The sequence below is a fragment of the Salmo salar genome, chromosome 06, assembly GCF_965601325.2.
Source record: "Salmo salar chromosome 06, fSalSal1, whole genome shotgun sequence".
NCBI lineage: Eukaryota > Metazoa > Chordata > Actinopteri > Salmoniformes > Salmonidae > Salmo > Salmo salar.
In genome coordinates, this window is record NC_138296.1 from 41,375,002 (window position 1) to 41,391,194 (window position 16,193).

The window sequence follows — 16,193 nt, forward strand, 5'->3', positions numbered from 1 at the left end:
TTGGAGGAAAAAGGGGGAGGCTTGCAAGCCGAAGAATACCATCCCAACCGTGAAGCACGGGGGTGGCAGTATCATGTTGTGGGGGTGCTTTGCTGCAGGAGGGCCTGGTGCACTTCACAAAATAGATTGCTTCATGAGGATGGAAAATTATGTGGATATATTGAAGCAACATCTCAAGACATCAGTCAGGAAGTTAAAGCTTGCTCGCAAATTGATCTTCCAAATGAACAATGACCCCAAGCATACTTCCAAAGTTGTGACAAAATGGCTTAAGGACAACAAAGTCAAGGTATTGGAGTGGCCATTACAAAGCCCTGACCTCAAGCCTATAGAAAATTTGTGGGCAGAACTGAAAAAGCGTGTGCGAGCAAGGAGGCCTACAAACCTGACTCAGTTACACCAGCTCTGTCAGGAGGAATTGGCCAAAATTCACCCAACTTATTGTGGGAAGCTTGTGGAAGGCTACCCAAAATGTTTGACCCAAGTTAAACAATTTAAAGGCAATGCTACCAAATACTAATTGAGTGTATGTAAACTTCTGACCCACTGGGAATGTGATGAAAGAAATAAAAGCTGAAATAAATCATTCTCTCTACTATTATTCTGACATTTCACATTCTTAAAATAAAGTGGTGATCCTAACTGACCTAAGACAGGGAATTTTACTAGGATTAAATGTCAGGAATTGTGAAAAACTGAGTTTAAATGCATTTGACTAAGGTGTAAGTAAACTTCCGACTTCAACTGTACATTTCAAAATGCCATTGCTACTTTTCAGCCAGCACAGGTTTATTGCACCAGGTTTGTCTTATCTCTCAGCCATGCTGTCTGTGTCAGTCAGAATCTACAGTAAATGTACTCAGAGAAAGGACCCTGGCTTTAGTAAACAGCAAAAGGCTACTTGAAAGTCAGACCACCAGACCATAGGTACAGTAGACATTCATATAATATGAATTTTAGGGGTATTAATGATGTTATGTAGTATGACAAATCTGAATTTAAAACTAAGAACCAATAGAGAGATAAGAGGTAACTGAGGTCATGGGGGAAAAAAATGCATTTTGTTTATTAAATTCTTGAACATCAAATAGTTAAGAATGTTCACTCAAAATGTGCTTATAAAGATACTGATAGGTTTGTATACGTATAAAAAATATATTTGAGAGAGATAAGACCATAGTCTCATTGAAAGACTGATGATGATGCTGGTCATAGGGTATGAACAGGTTAATTCTGAGAGTTCAGTGGGTCTGACTTTTTCTAGAAAGACTAGGCAGGTTTTCCGTTCCAAATACAAATACACACGTCCTTCGTTTAGTGGGTGGCTGTCTGTCGGTCTACCTCAGTCAAAATCGCTGAAATATAAGGTAAGGTAAATTATTCTGATTCAATGAACTTTCATATTTTAAAATGACACATAACAGAAATGAATGTACACTTTATAGTAGCTTTGCATATGTTAGTAATGAATGTTTGCAGTAAAAAAAATATATAATAATATTGGAAATAGGCCTAAGCATTGCCTATACTATTGATCTTAAATTGGTTCACGTAAAATCTGAGTACATATGTTAATTGATTGGCTTTCAGGGAGGACTTAAAATGTGAGAAAATACATGTTAATTACAAAGAGAATAAGCTTATTAAGTAGTTTGAGATTAGGAGCACCGACATTGAGCTTACTTCCTCTGCTCTCTACCCCCAGCTGTTATGCACACCATTGTGCTACTGGTGTTGTGGGTACTGGGGACGTCGCTGGTGGTGCCAGACCCTGACACAGGGGGAGAGAAACCTACTGAGGAGCCCATTCCTTGTTCCAAGGGCTGCACTTGTCTGCATGACGACTACAGTCTAGAGCTCAATGTCTACTGCAGCGCACGCAACTACACCCAGGCCCCCTCTGACGTGCCAGTCTCCACTCGCTCCCTCTGGCTGGATGGAAACCTGTTCACCACTCTGCCTGTCACCGCCTTCAAGGATCTCAGCAACTTGGATTTTCTGAATCTACAGAGCGGTCAGCTGGTGTCCCTTGACTCCCAGGTGTTCAGAGGGCTTAAGTCCCTAGCTCACATTCACCTGGAGCGCAACCGCATCCGTTCACTGCCGGGCACTATCTTCCAGAACACGCCTAACCTCGCCTCGCTTAGTCTCCATAACAACCAACTTTCCCGCATTGAGGAGAAGTTGTTTGCTGGCCTCCCACATATGTGGCTTCTCAACTTGGGGTGGAACACATTAGCAGTGTTGCCTGAGACTGGGTTCCATGACCTGCATGGCCTGAGGGAGCTGGTTCTTGCTGGGAATAGGCTGGCTTACTTACAGCCACAACTCTTCCAAGGTCTTACCGAGCTGAAGGAGTTGGACCTCACCGGAAATTACCTGAAGGTCATTAAGGCTAATGTGTTTATGAAGCTCCCAAAACTGCAAAAGCTTTACCTGGCTCAGAATCAGATAGTGACGGTGGTACCCAGAGCCTTTGTGGGTATGAAGTCCCTCAGATGGCTGGATCTCACAAACAATAAACTATCAGTGCTCCACGATGAGACTTTCCTTGGTCTTCACAGCCTCCATGTGCTGCGGCTCTCCAACAACTCCATCAGTGGACTAAGGCCCAGGACTTTCCGTGACTTGCAGTATCTTGAAGAACTGCGTCTGAGCTACAACCGGATCCAGGCCTTGGGGGACAGGATCTTTGAGGGGCTTGGGCACCTGGAGGTTCTGGAGCTGGAGCACAACCAGGTGCAGGAGGCCCGGATGGGCACCTTCATGGGCCTCTCTCACCTGGCTGTCATTAACCTGTCTGGCAGCTGTTTCCGCAGTCTTCCAGACCAAGTGTTCAAAGGTCTCTCCAAGCTCCACAGTCTTCACCTGGATAAGGGCTGTCTGACCAGGGTCACGACCCAAGCTTTCATTGGACTATCGGGTCTGCGACGGCTCTTCCTTCAAAACAACAACATCTCTGTGGTGGAGCGCCAGAGCTTCGTGGAACTCTTGGGCCTACAACAACTAGACCTGAGATTCAACAAGCTCGAGGTCCTAACCTCCCACACCTTCTACGGCCTGAAGAACCTGGATTATCTGCTGCTGTCCAGCAACCTGTTCCGTCAACTTCCCTCTGAGGCCCTCATGCCCTTGAAGCATCTCTCGTGGCTGGACCTCTCAGCTAACAGGCTGGAGATCCTGCACAATGGTACCATGCAGCTGCTGCCTAGGCTACGCTATCTAAACCTGAAAGATAACGCTCTTAGCAGCATTCCACCAGATATCCCAGACACCCTACACCAACTGTGGCTGACAGGGAACCGTTGGAATTGTGACTGCAGTGTCCTTCCCCTTAGAGACTACAGCTTGAGGAGACCACAGACGGTGCCCCGGCAAGTGGAAACCCTGGCTGAGGGAGAGGAACCCCACACTATTGTCACCATCTACAACAATATAACATGCAACAGTCCTCCAGGCTTGGTTGGCCATGACCTGAGGGATATCAGCAACGAACATTTCAACAACTGCTGAAGGGGTCAAAGACGCCAGACATTTGGAAGACAATAATTTCAAAATAATTGTTATTAGCCTACAATTTTCCCTGTACATTCAATGATTTAGCCTATATTAACTATTTCTCAAAATATGTAATGTAACAAAATATTTTTGCTACTGTGGTAATTAGGCCCTACATGTTGCAAGTATGTAGCTTTTGCATCATACACTTTTAGTTAGTTTCATATTTCATGAAATGTTCATTAAATCATTGCACAAAAAAATTGCAAGTAAGCCTACTAGAATACACAGTGTACAGTACATTTAGCTTTTAGGACATGTTTCAAAGCAGTCCACTTTTGAATGGGTGACTATTAAACTCCTCCTTTGAATAAACACAAGTCATGTTTGTTTTTGTGCTCTGAATAAATATTTAAGAGACAGATTTGCTCAACAAGGAATTGGTCACACAACCAAATATAGATATAGGCCCTAGGTAAACAATAGCAGTCTTTACCAATTAAAGGTGCAGAGGCCCAGCTATTGAGGGGCCAGATGGACCATGTGTGTACACAAGGCAAACACTTCCTCCTGTACCATAGTGGTCCAGAACTCTAAGCAGAGGGAGAAGTAAACCTTCAGGGCCTACATATAACGACACTATAACGTTTTCATTTTGAAGAAGTGGGCAGGAGCAATTTTACAGCAGCACATGTCCAATACAGCTTTGACTGCAGGATTCATAGACCGCAGAACTTGAACGGTTCATACATTACTTAACTCGCAGTCGCATCACAGATGTTGCCATGATCATGTTGACCATCTTCCCCAGGCCCCATCTCATCTGCACTGCAACACGTGCTCCTCCCTCTCGCAGTTCAGTTGTTATGGCAACCAACAGTTTGCCAGTTGTTGTTAGCAGCTATTTAACTTTAGCTAACTTAGTGTAGCTGACTGCTACTGCTTTCACATAAGAGTGGTCTATCTTGATGATTATAGATGCATTAGTTTATGTCAATATGGACACGGATCCTTCAACGCGTTGGAATGCACTTTTTGACAGCTTCAAACCCCATATTCCGTCCATTGATTCGGATTCTTCATCAGTGAGTTTGATTACTGCACTTATCTAACGTTAGCTAGCTAACAACAAGTGCAGCAGTAAGACAACGTTAGCTAGCCCTATGAAAAACCCTTAATTCGTATGGACTTTGCTACTTACTTGCTGTTCTACAAGAGTTTGAATTGTGTTTGCCACAGTAAATCTAGATAAATGTATAGCTGAAATTTGTCTAATCTTACTCTCCAGTCTGAAAATGTTAGCTGAAATTTGTCTAATCTTACTCTCCAGTCTGAAAATGAAGAAGACATATCCATCTTTCGCCGACCAGTAGCCCTTCTTCCTAAACACATAGAGGGCCTAGAGTGTCTGTCATTGGAGGACTCTGAAATAGAGGTAACGTGAAGTAGCTAGCTAGCCGAGCAAGTGTACACCAATTGGTGACGAGTCCTTATTAACAAGGTTACTGTGTGTGTATCTGTGTGTATCCCAAACAGGAGCTTCTAATATCTATGGCACAGCCACAACTGTGTTTGACAGAGGAAACCTTTTGCCCTCATAGAGAGGCTAGAACTGAACCCCATGGAGTTTATCAAGCCACTGATTTAGCCCAGCAGGGCACACTCCAGGAGCTCAGTCCCATAAGTAATAAGGTAAATGAGATATGCAGCCATGACTCTATTAGAAATGCAGCTTGGGCAGGAGGCCATCCATGCAGCAACGTTCCTGTGGAGATGAAAGGGGACACCTCAGCGCACCACAGCCATGGCACACTAAACAGACAAAAAACAACTGAGTCCACATCGCCACACCCTTCACATAACACAGCTTGTGAAGAAAACACATTGGAGTCACCCAATGCTTTGAGAAAGACACAGAGAACTGAACCAAATGGCTCTATGAAAAAGCCACTACAAAATAGTCAAACTGTTTTGTCTTTTGAGGTGAGTTTAAGTTTCCTGTTATAAATTGAGAAGGTACTACATAATAACTAATGTATTTGTTGACCTCTGGTCATTTTTATTCTGCAGTTAGATAGATACTGATGAAGTGTTATGTCCTACAAATCAGTACCTTTGTGTTTTTACCAGCCACTGGAGCACTGGGATCTGGACCAGATTCTTCTGACTCTTCAAACAGATAGACTCTTTTTAGGAGGCAGTGTGTCTGACGAACCTATGGAAATACAACCAGGTAGACAATAGGGTAACTCTAAGGTATCACTGATACAGTTGAAGTTGGAAGTTTACATACACTTAGGTTGGAGTCATTAAAACTCGTTTGTCAACCACTCCACAAATTTCTTGTTAACAAACTGTAGTTTTGGCAAGTCGGTTAGGACATCTACTTTGTGCATGACACAAGTAATTTTTTCAACAATTGTTTACAGACAAATTATTTCACTTATAATTCACTGTATCACAATTCCAGTGGGTCAGACGTTTACATACACTAAGTTGACTGTGCATTTAAACAGCATGAGAAATTCCAGAAAATGATGTCATGGCTTTAGAAGCTTCTGATAGACTAATTGACATCATTTGAGTCAATTGGAGGTGAGCCTGTGGATGTATTTCAAGGCCAACCTTGAAACGCAGTACCTCTTTGCTTGACATCATGGGAAAGTCAAAAGAAATCAGCCATAACCTCAGAAAAAAAATTGTAGACCTCCACAAGTCTGGTTCATCCTTTCGAGCAATTTCCAAACGCCTGAAGGTACCACGTTCATCTGTACCAACAATAGTACGCAAGTATAAACACCATGGGACCACGCAGCCATTATACCGCTCAGGAAGGAGACGCGTTCTGTCTCCTAGAGATGAACATACTTTTGTGCGAAAAGTGCAAATCAATCCCAGGACAACAGCAAAGGACCTTGTGAAGATGCTGGAGGAAACAGGTACAAACGTATCTATATCCACAGTAAAACGAGTCCTATATCGACATAACCTGAAAGGCTGCTCAGCAAGGAAGAAGCCACTGCTCCCAAACCGCCATAAAAAAAAGCCAGACTACGGTTTTCAACTGCACATGGGGACAAAGATTGTACTTTTTGGAGAAATTTCCACTGGTCTGATGAAACAAAAATAGAACTGTTTGGCCATAATGACCATCGTTATGTTTGGAGGAAAAAGGGGGAGGCTTGCAAGCCGAAGAACACCATCCCAACCGTGAAGCACCATGTTGTGGGGGTGCTTTGCTGCAGGAGGGCCTGGTGCACTTCACAAAATAGATGGCATCATGAGGATGGAAAATTATGTGGATATATTGAAGCAACATCTCAAGACATCAGTCAGGAAGTTAAAGCTTGCTCGCAAAAGGGTCTTCCAAATGGACAATGACCCCAAGCATACTTCCAAAGTTGTGGCAAAATGGCTTAAGGACAACAAAGTCAAGGTATTGGAGTGGCCATCACAAAGCCCTGACCTCAATCCTATAGAAAATTTGTGGGCAGAACTGAAAAAGCGTGTGCGAGCAAGGAGGCCTACAAACCTGACTCCGTTACACCAGCTCTGTCAGGAGGAATTGGCCAAAATTCACCCCAACTTATTGTGGGAAGCTTGTGGAAGGCTACCCAAAACGTTTGACCCAAGTTAAACAATTTAAAGGCAATGCTACCAAGTACTAATTGAGTGTATGTTAAACTTCTGACCCACTGGGAATGTGATGAAAGAAATAAAAGCTGAAATAAATCTCTCTACTATTATTCTGACATTTCACATTTTTAAATAAAGTGGTGATCCTAACTGACCTAAGACAGGGAATTTTTACTAGGATTAAATGTCAGGAATTGTGAAAAACTGAATTTAAATGTATTTGGCTAAGGTGTATGTAAACTTCCGACTTCAACTGTATAGCTACTGCTGAACAACTAGTAGATGTAGAGTAACCAGTGTGCACCAAGCATGTCATTCACACTCAATGCTATTATCATAATGATGTAATCAATTCATTCTCAATTTGGTCACAGATGGAGACAATGTAAGGTCACAGGATACTATATTGGAGAGGCTGGCTGCTTTCTGTAGGACACAGTCAAGTGGAGATGCTGAAGAGGAAAGAGAAACTGCGCCAGATAAAACTTCTGGTGTGCCTCAGAAAGCACCTGTCCAACATCCTACCAATTTCAGGTAAAATATATGATCAAGTTGTGTGGGTTTCACATGATTATGAATAATGTAATTAATTAACATGAACGTTTTGTTTACTGCAGACAAAATGGTGGATGGAGAAAGTCTTTCAAAAGGATGGCATTTGAGTTGCAGCCAAGCCGCCAGGAAGCGCCCACCGTTTATATTGATTTACGTAACCCTGAGCCTCCCACGAACACAACCAGACCATGTAACAGCACTTCATCACAATCCATGAAACTGACCAACCCCAACCTACACGACGAAAACCAATCTGATGAGAAAACAGACAGTAATATACGGTCTGGTTTACTGAATGGAAAAGAGTAAATATTGCCTTGAATAACTGACCCATTGTAAAGCTCTAAACATTATTACATAAGTTTGTAGATATACAGTACTATAATGGCTCTGTGTCTGTGAACTATGTACCAGTTTTACTCCTTCCTGAGTTACTGTTTTTTCTTTTTCTTCTCCCAGGGAAGTAACTGGAAAGAGCCTGTTACTCAGAATGTTACGCGAGGCGAACAGAAACAGGAGAGAGCCGGACAGGAAAGATCCAGTTCCAGCAGATTCGACATGCAGAACCCCCAGAAGAGTGGCCTTGAAGGACAAGCTGCCTGAGGCTAACAATGAGATAACATCTCTGCTTCCAGAGGTGGACAACCAAACCACATCTCCCATAATGAAGCGTGACCAAAACAGGCCGCCAGTTGAGAGAACACCTGCTATTCAGCAGAGTGCTACTACCGGGCAGCCAAAGAAACAAAGGTAGATAACATGTTCATTTTAGGGGACTTTGTCTCATATACTGTATCTTGAATCTTAGTCACAGTGGCTCACACAGGAGGTTGGTGGCACCATAATTTGGGAGGACGGGCTCGTGCTAAAGGCTGGAGTGGAATAGTATCAAATACTGTACATCAAACACATAGTTTGATGCCATTCCATTCGCTCCGTTCCAGAAATTATTATGAGCCGTCCTCCCCTCAGCAGCCTCCACTGGTGGCTGAACACCTGTTTTGTGACCTGTCAGTGACCGAGAGCAGAGAGAGCAACAGAAACAGAGAGCACAGCGCCAGCAACAGCTCCAGAAACAGCTGGAAAGCTTTAGACCAACAAGGTCTGCCGGAGACAGGGAGCCTGCCGCTGAGAAGACTGATGTTCTTTATGACGCTGTAAGTTCATCTGGAACAGAGACTCAGTGCTCACAATTCAATAGCTCTCCACTCAGTCTTCTTTGTCATTGTCATTCCCTCAGCGTTACCCCTACATATATAATATTTTTCGTTCTTTTTTTTCAGGAGGCCTCTCACCTACAATCAGTTAATATTCTGCCTGCTGATATGGAGGATAAGGAGTGCTTGCTGCTGACTGTATGCCTCTCCAGTCCAGGCCTGGTAGCCAGCAGCAGTCATCATTGGAAAGCACCAACAGTGGAGTCAGCCACAACCAAATCCCATATATACAATGCTCTGGTTGCTTGGTTTCTGTCTTTGGTGAGTATTTATTTGACTAGTTCTTGACAACGTCATTCAACTGAGATCATCTGATTATTTTTACTCTGTTTGAGATGGAGTCCATGTCTTACTGAGGCCTCAAACTTGTGTGTTTTAGGTTGGAGCACCAGGCCCTCAAGGTAGTGATGACAGGGCTGCTGTACCTTTTTGGGTGGCTGGCCTACAGCAGCTGTGGACAGAGGATGGACTGGCTCTACACATCTGTGCTGTGTCCCACGGAGAGAGCCTACAACTTGTCCAAAAACCCCGGGTGAGAGGAATGAACATGGAGATCCTTTTAAATTACTAATTATTAGTAGTGGTAGTATTCTAATTCCCAATTCTATGTGAATGCACCCAAACATTTCCTCTGTTCCTCCACCACCTTTTCTGCAGTTAAGTGATTTTCCTTTTTCTTCTTCATAGAAACGGGGTGTGGATAAGGGCCATAGTGTGTTCCAGCAGCGTGTCTGCAGGTTCCTCTCTCAGACCTCCCTCAGAGCCATCACCCATTGGCTGCCGCAGCTCAGGAGCCTATTAGACCAACAGGCCTATCCCCCAACCGTCCACATACCTGCCTCCTGCCTGGACAGCTTTATCTCTGTCAACTCAGACAAAATGGTAGGTAGTAGGTACAGGTGAATGCTTAGAATCTGAGATTGACTTGATGATGTGGATCTGTTCCCTGTAATGTGCTGTATAATTTGCCCTGTGTCTCAGGCTGTGAAGAGGACCTTTGGTCTGAACCCAGGCTTCTACTGGCAGACTGTTGAGACTCAGGAAGTCAGCTGTCAGAGGCCTGAGACCATGTGCACTCAGCAGCTACACACAGAGGTAAGAACATCCTGTCTCAGCTGTTCCTAAGCTCCTTGGTATCGTCTAACCTCAGTGTTAATACCCCATGGTCATGACTGTTGGTATAAGATGAGGAAATCAACCATACAGTTTTTTTTCTTCTTCTCCTCACAGGTAGCTGTTGCTCTGGGATACACGTCTTTGTTCCTGCATCCCCTGGTGGTTCACCACACCCTCCAGCTTCTCCACAACTCAGGCCTGGATGTGTGTGGCCTCCGCCTCCTTTACCCTCCTCCTGGCCTTCTGACCAACAGCGCCGGTAAAACGTTTATCAACTAATAAATTTCTATTCTGTTATATTCTTATCTAGTCTGCAGATCTTCAGTGGCCTAGACTGGAATGATTCAGTAAGTTATAGTAATTCTGTCTCTGATTCAGGCAGAGTATCCTACGGGCAGGGAGACGATGGGGCCGATCAGCCCGTCCTTGCCCTGGCTGTCCGAGGGCCTCACGCCCGCACCGTGTGGCAGGATGTAACAGGCCCTTCAGACCCCCTGCTGGCTAGGAAGACAGACCCGGCATCCATCAACGCCCTGCACTACAGCAGCAAGAACTTGCCGCTCCTCTACTCCCCACGCCTGGCCAGCAGTGTGCACAGGGAACTGGTCACGTGGTTCGCAGGGAGAGTTCCAGGAAATAATTCCCAGAACCCTGACCAGGCTCCAACTGACAGGTGTGTTTGTAGTCCAGCACCATCATGATGTCTCACAACCATCACTCAAACATTACAAATAGAAAAACAAACACATTACTACTACTAATAATAATTTATTGAACTTTTATAGCGCTATACCTTACATAACGAATCTCAAAGCGTTGTAAAGCAAAAGCAACAAAACAACAAGCAATTTAAAAAACAACATCATTAATCATCATGAGTAGATGGAAGGTCAAGAGACTGAAGGTTTACTCAGTAAACATTGATTGATACATTTGTTTTCATCTTCTTGGGCTATATATATATATATACACACACACACACAACACAAACAGTAGTCAAAGTATTTCACAAAAAACATGATTTTCTTCCAACACTCTCAGCTCTGCCCATGGTGGAGAGGGAAGCAGCCCCTTGTATTTAACCAGGTCCTCTACCACCCTGTGTGCTACTGTTAAAGGTAACTCAGAAACAAGTACCCACTTGAGGTAAACAATGTCAGAGTTATGTATGGCTTAATGCTTTACTCTAGTCTAGATCCCAAGTAGATCCCAAGAAGTTTCAAAATGTCTTACTGTGGATCTGACTCTTCCCTTCCCACCTCATAGTGGACGTGTTCTTGATAGTGTCTCCAGCGGTGGCGCCATGCTGCTACAGCCAGGTTCTGTCTGTGTGTGAGGGCAGAGGGTTCAGTCTGAGGGGGGTCCAGAGGCTGCAGCTCCCCACCAAACGAACCCAGGCACTCGGACTCACAAGTCAGCAGGTAACGACCCCACCTCCACCACACTGTCTCCAGATCAGTCACACCACACTGAATTGACAGCAAAGCGCCTGAGAGGAGCTGGCGAGATCAGTGTTGACTATGCCCTTAAAAACTTGTCTTTCTTTTTGACAAGGTGTCAGTGTTCTGCAGTCCGCCCACTGTTACTGTGGATGAGAAGAAGGTTGAGCTGTCTTCCCACTGCTTGGTCTTACTTCTGAGGAGAGAGAGTGGCCTGCGTCACTGTGCCAGCCTGCCTGCAGGTATAGCACGTAACCCTGTAATACCTAATATCTCTGCTTCTATCACCTCAAAAGTACACTGAGTGTACAAAACATTAGGAACACCTTCCTAGTATTGAGTTGCACGCCCTTTTGCCCTCAGAACAGCCTAAATTCGTTGGGGCATGGACTACAAGGTGTTGAAAGCGTTCCACAGGGATGCTGGCCGATGTTTACGCCAATGCTTCCCACAGTTGTGTCAAGTTGCCTGGACGTCCTTTGGGTGGTGGACCATTGATACACACGGGAAACTGTTGAGCGTGAAAAACCCAGCAGCGTTGCAGTTCTTGACACTCAAGCCTGGCACCTACTACCATACCCCGTTCAAAGGAACTTAAATATTCTGTCTTGCCTATTCACCCTCTGAATGGCACACATACACCTTCATCTACACTGATTGAAGTAGATTTAACAGGTGACATCAATAAGAGATCATAGCTTTTACCTGGATTCACCTGGTCAGTCTATGTCATGGAAAGTGTAGGTGTTCCTAATGTTTTGTACAGTCAGTGAATAAAGAACATATCTTCCCATTTGAGCTTGTGACATCAATGTTCAGTCTATTGACACATATTCCTCTTTTTGTCAGCCCTTGTGAAAGAGTTGGAGAAGCAGAGGTTGTTGGGATATATCCACATCAGACTGTCAGATGAAGGAAAGCTGGACCCAAGCAGCTGCTTTCACATGTTGCCCTTCAGAGAGAGCCTGCTCCATAGCTTTGGTAAAGGAAGAGTTAACACAGTCTGTCAATAATGACCCCCTCCTTGGCTTCCTGGTCTAATTGAGTTTATGTTCATGCTTGGTTCTCAGGTGGGCGAATGTGGGCCGTACCCAACCCCTGCAATGTGGTGCTGTCCAAACACAGGTGTCCATCCAACCCAGAGCTGGAGCAGGTAGTGGTGCTTACGCTGGCTGGAAGGGACATCAGTCAGGGCCTGAGCCTGCTAAACAGGCTCTGGACAGGGGACACAACAGGTACTTTACCCCACATTAACCATTCCCACAACACAGCCCATGTAATGAAATATATTTCAAATGCATAATATTTTTCATAGTACCAATATTGTACTTGCAATTCAGCTGTAGCGCTGAACTCCTCACCTACCTAACCTTGCCCTGCGTTTCTCTCCTTTCTACCCTGTTTCTCCATCAGGCAATGTCGGGGAGGATGGATTCGAGCTGCTGGCCCTGAAGTGGCTGCCCACATTGTCCCGGCAGCAGGCGCGGGAAGTGAGCCCCTACGAGGTAGGAGACCGGCTGTGGCAGAGCAGCCTGGTGGGCCTGGCCTCCTCCCCTGCCCTGGTGTGTGCCCTGAGGAGGGTGGACGCCTTCGCCACTCTACGGCGGCTCCTGCCACGGGACTACCCCGGGAATCTGAACATACTGGTGTCTCCCACTCCTGAACTGGCCTTCAGACAAGCATCCCTCTTCTTCTCCCTGGGAGACATGATCCCTGGTAAAAAACGAGTCAGTGCAAGCTAGGTACTATTTCACTATACCCTATATCTGGGGTAATCATGTCAAGGATAGCTGGATCTATGTGGATTTTCTCTCATCTTCAGATCACAGTGTGCGCCCATTACTGAAGTTCCTACCCCCACCTCGCATTAATGTAGCTGGTATGTGTCACCGGGTCTTCAGCACATTCAAACGACTCTCTCACCCACCTCCCTTCTGACTTGTGTTTAATGTTCCTTACAGGTTCCCAGTGTGAGTCATTGTTAAACTGCATGGTGCAGGGTGAGTTTGGAAACGGGTTTATTTGGATGAACTTTGACCTTTAAATAGTATGATGTAATGTAGGATGTTTTATTAAACATTGGTTACTTGCAAAGTCGATTACTTAAACAATGGTTACAAATATCTAAGCACCCTGTTTGCCACTCTTATGTTTCCATCAGGCTCCCAGCCTCTGGTCACACTGTGTCTGTTCAAGCCTGGAGTGTGGAGCCATGCTCTGGGGAAAATCCTCAGCAAAGTCCAGCGGAGTGGCTTCACTGTGGTGGGCCTGCATGTGCTGGTTCTGGACAATAGCACAGCTGTGTCACTGGTGTCTGCTGCAGAGCATCAGGCAACTAACATATTCCTACCTACCTAAACCAGGCCAGTGGACAGATTGTTACATTGTTTTAAATGCATTGGCTTAGCTCAGTTTTCCTCTTGTGATTTCCTCTAGGACCCCTCTGCTGTAGAAGCCCATGTCCAGTACTTGAGCTCTGGGCCTTCCCTGGCTCTGTGCCTGCAGAGGGAGAACGCTGTGAAGAGGCTACTGGACATGCTGGGACCTGAGGACCCTGCCCAGGCCCGCGGTCAGGACCAATTCCTCTGGAGGGCCTATTACACCTCGGACCAGCTACACAGCGGCATCTATGGTCAGTCAGTGGCCCTTGCCCCCGCACCATACTGGGCCACCTTCCAGGCCCTGCCAGACAACATAGATCAATCAGTTACAGAGTGGCTGAGACTGGCTTTGGAACAAGGCTTTAATGTTTCAGATGTAATGTTAGTAGCTCATGATGAATGATATAATTCTATGTTTTAGGATCAAGGAGCTATCAGAGAGCTGTTCAAGATGTGAAGAGGCTGTTCCCTCAGGGCCTATGCTGCACAGAGACCAACACCATGAGACAGGAGCAGGTACATCACACAGTGCTACAATAGACATGATTTACTATTCCTAGATGTATAGCCGTCTCTTATGCCGTGTTTAATAACGAACACATGTTGTGTCTGTTGTCACTCACTGTTCACAGATACCCAGTGTACATTCAGACCCTTTGGCTTGTCTGGCCCGTGAACAGAGCCACACTCTTGCTGCTGCGAACAAGCCATCTTTATCACACCTTATGGCTTCTGGACTGAATGGAGGTGAGGTCTAGTTTTGAATGTTTTAGCCTAGCTGAATCTTTGTTGTTGAATCGCTTATTTACTACTTTTATGTGGATACAAAACAGGTCCCTTAATCATTGACTTTTTATTGGGACGTTGCCGATGATTGGTCTGGGGCAACTGTTGTTGTGTTTAGTTGATGCGGTATCAACAGCAGTTGAACTTTGTAAACGTGGCTGTTTGTGTGTGGGTGGCAGCAAGGCTCTTGGTCCGCAGTGCTCTCTGCCAAACCACCTGCCTGCTGCTGCCCAACAGTGTACTGGGCCCAGCCCCCATCCACCTGGACCTGCTTGAGCAGCTGCTGAGGACAGGCTGCCACCTGGTGGCCGGGAGGATGACTGTCCTGGATGAGACCCAGAGATGTCACATAGCTGAGACACTGATGCTACCCTCTGAGAGGGATGGGAAGGTGAGGAGTGGGTATCTGCCATGTAGAAGGAGTTTGATAGTTGCGCAATAGCAGCATGCAGTGGTCACTCACTGTAACACTCAGCTTGTGGCATTGACTATCTCCTCTAGATTTGTGCTCTACCCGAGGGCCCTTGTCTTATCGTTGTTCTACAGAAAGATAACGTTGTGACCTGCTTTGACTCCATGCTTGAAAGGTAAGGAAATGGGCTACTCAAAAACATGTACCAGTTAGTGTTTTGCATTTTCTTCTTTGCATCATAATGGAATGCATAGATTAATATGCTATGGTTTATTTCTTTTGCACTATAGTATTTCCAGAGAGAGGTCTAACCTTGCCGAAGTGGGGAAAATGCTGATTTATCCCAGCACTGAAAAAAAAGTAAGCTTGTTCTAACTGCAGAAACATTGTGTTGTAGTACCAAATAATGGCAAAATGGACCCTTATGTTTAGTTAACAGGATCAAGTGACCTCGATAAAACAAGATTGTGAGTGAATGTCTATGAAGAAAGCACTATTGATAACAAGCATGTCTGAGAACATCTCTTGTCTGTTTTGGCTCTAGGCATTGCAGCTTCTGTGCTATCTATTTGATGTCCTGTCTCCTGATAGTCATCATGCCATTGTACCACAGCAATCTGAGTGAACCTTAATGCTATAGAGCATTACCAAGAAGGCCAACCTATTTTCTGGAATTCTGTACCAATCTTTGATTATAATCCATTTGATACATTCCAATACTGTATAAAGAAAATATTGAATTGGTTGTGGTAAGAAACCTTTATGTAACCCCCTCCCAAAAAGTAAAAACAATGGTTTTTCATGTGAAGAAAATAAATACTTAAAATGCTGGTTCATGTTTCAGTTATTGCAAGATTATACTTGTCAAGGGGCATTAATCGTTGGAGTTTAGTGATCTAGAAGTACATACTTTCATTACTACCTTGTTTTAAATCCATGAAACAAATATTCAACACATTTAAGATCAAAAATGGTTTTAATTCCCAAGATGATACAAATTGTGAATTCTGTAAACCATTGCATAATGTTGCAGTACAATTGAACAAGTTAATGATACTCTACAAGCAAAAGATTCAATACCTCCTACTTAATTTTGAGTAAAGTCAAATCCAGCCTTTCTTTGATTCCATAAAGAGGATCAACTTTAACACAG

At 44.6% G+C, this 16,193-nt stretch overlaps 2 protein-coding genes across 2 annotated transcripts; both read left to right on the forward strand.

The window, feature by feature from the left end:
• The first annotated feature begins 1,209 nt into the window (after window positions 1-1,209).
• On the forward strand, window positions 1,210-3,878 carry LOC106607361 (uncharacterized). Its single transcript, XM_014204263.3, has 2 exons — window positions 1,210-1,367; window positions 1,706-3,878. The coding sequence occupies exon 2, from the start codon at window positions 1,711-1,713 to the stop codon at window positions 3,511-3,513; it is 1,803 nt and encodes a 600-aa protein (XP_014059738.2). The 5' UTR covers window positions 1,210-1,367; window positions 1,706-1,710; the 3' UTR covers window positions 3,514-3,878.
• A 479-nt stretch (window positions 3,879-4,357) lies between these two features.
• LOC106607235 (dynein axonemal assembly factor 8) lies at window positions 4,358-15,871 on the forward strand. The gene is made up of 30 exons (XM_045720520.2): window positions 4,358-4,583; window positions 4,829-4,933; window positions 5,035-5,481; window positions 5,629-5,731; window positions 7,509-7,668; window positions 7,752-7,994; window positions 8,149-8,439; window positions 8,705-8,846; window positions 8,973-9,167; window positions 9,286-9,438; window positions 9,594-9,788; window positions 9,888-10,001; window positions 10,137-10,281; window positions 10,401-10,695; window positions 11,064-11,140; window positions 11,289-11,443; window positions 11,577-11,703; window positions 12,311-12,442; window positions 12,532-12,696; window positions 12,875-13,177; window positions 13,284-13,340; window positions 13,423-13,461; window positions 13,623-13,792; window positions 13,898-14,093; window positions 14,264-14,358; window positions 14,475-14,589; window positions 14,808-15,019; window positions 15,130-15,215; window positions 15,331-15,400; window positions 15,585-15,871. Exons 1-30 carry the CDS (start codon window positions 4,467-4,469, stop codon window positions 15,663-15,665), a joined length of 4,785 nt encoding a protein of 1,594 aa, XP_045576476.2. The 5' UTR covers window positions 4,358-4,466; the 3' UTR covers window positions 15,666-15,871.
• Window positions 15,872-16,193: the final 322 nt, after the last annotated feature.

Bases quoted from the DNA above. Each gene is read 5' to 3' on its own strand.
- LOC106607361 (XM_014204263.3), top strand. From the start codon at position 1,711: ATGCACACCATTGTGCTACTGGTGTTGTGGGTACTGGGGACGTCGCTG.
- LOC106607235 (XM_045720520.2), top strand. From the start codon at position 4,467: ATGATTATAGATGCATTAGTTTATGTCAATATGGACACGGATCCTTCA. The intron at 10,002-10,136 runs GTAAGAACATCC...TTCTCCTCACAG, and splicing joins CTCAGCAGCTACACACAGAG to GTAGCTGTTGCTCTGGGATA. The intron at 11,141-11,288 runs GTAACTCAGAAA...CCCACCTCATAG, and splicing joins CCTGTGTGCTACTGTTAAAG to TGGACGTGTTCTTGATAGTG.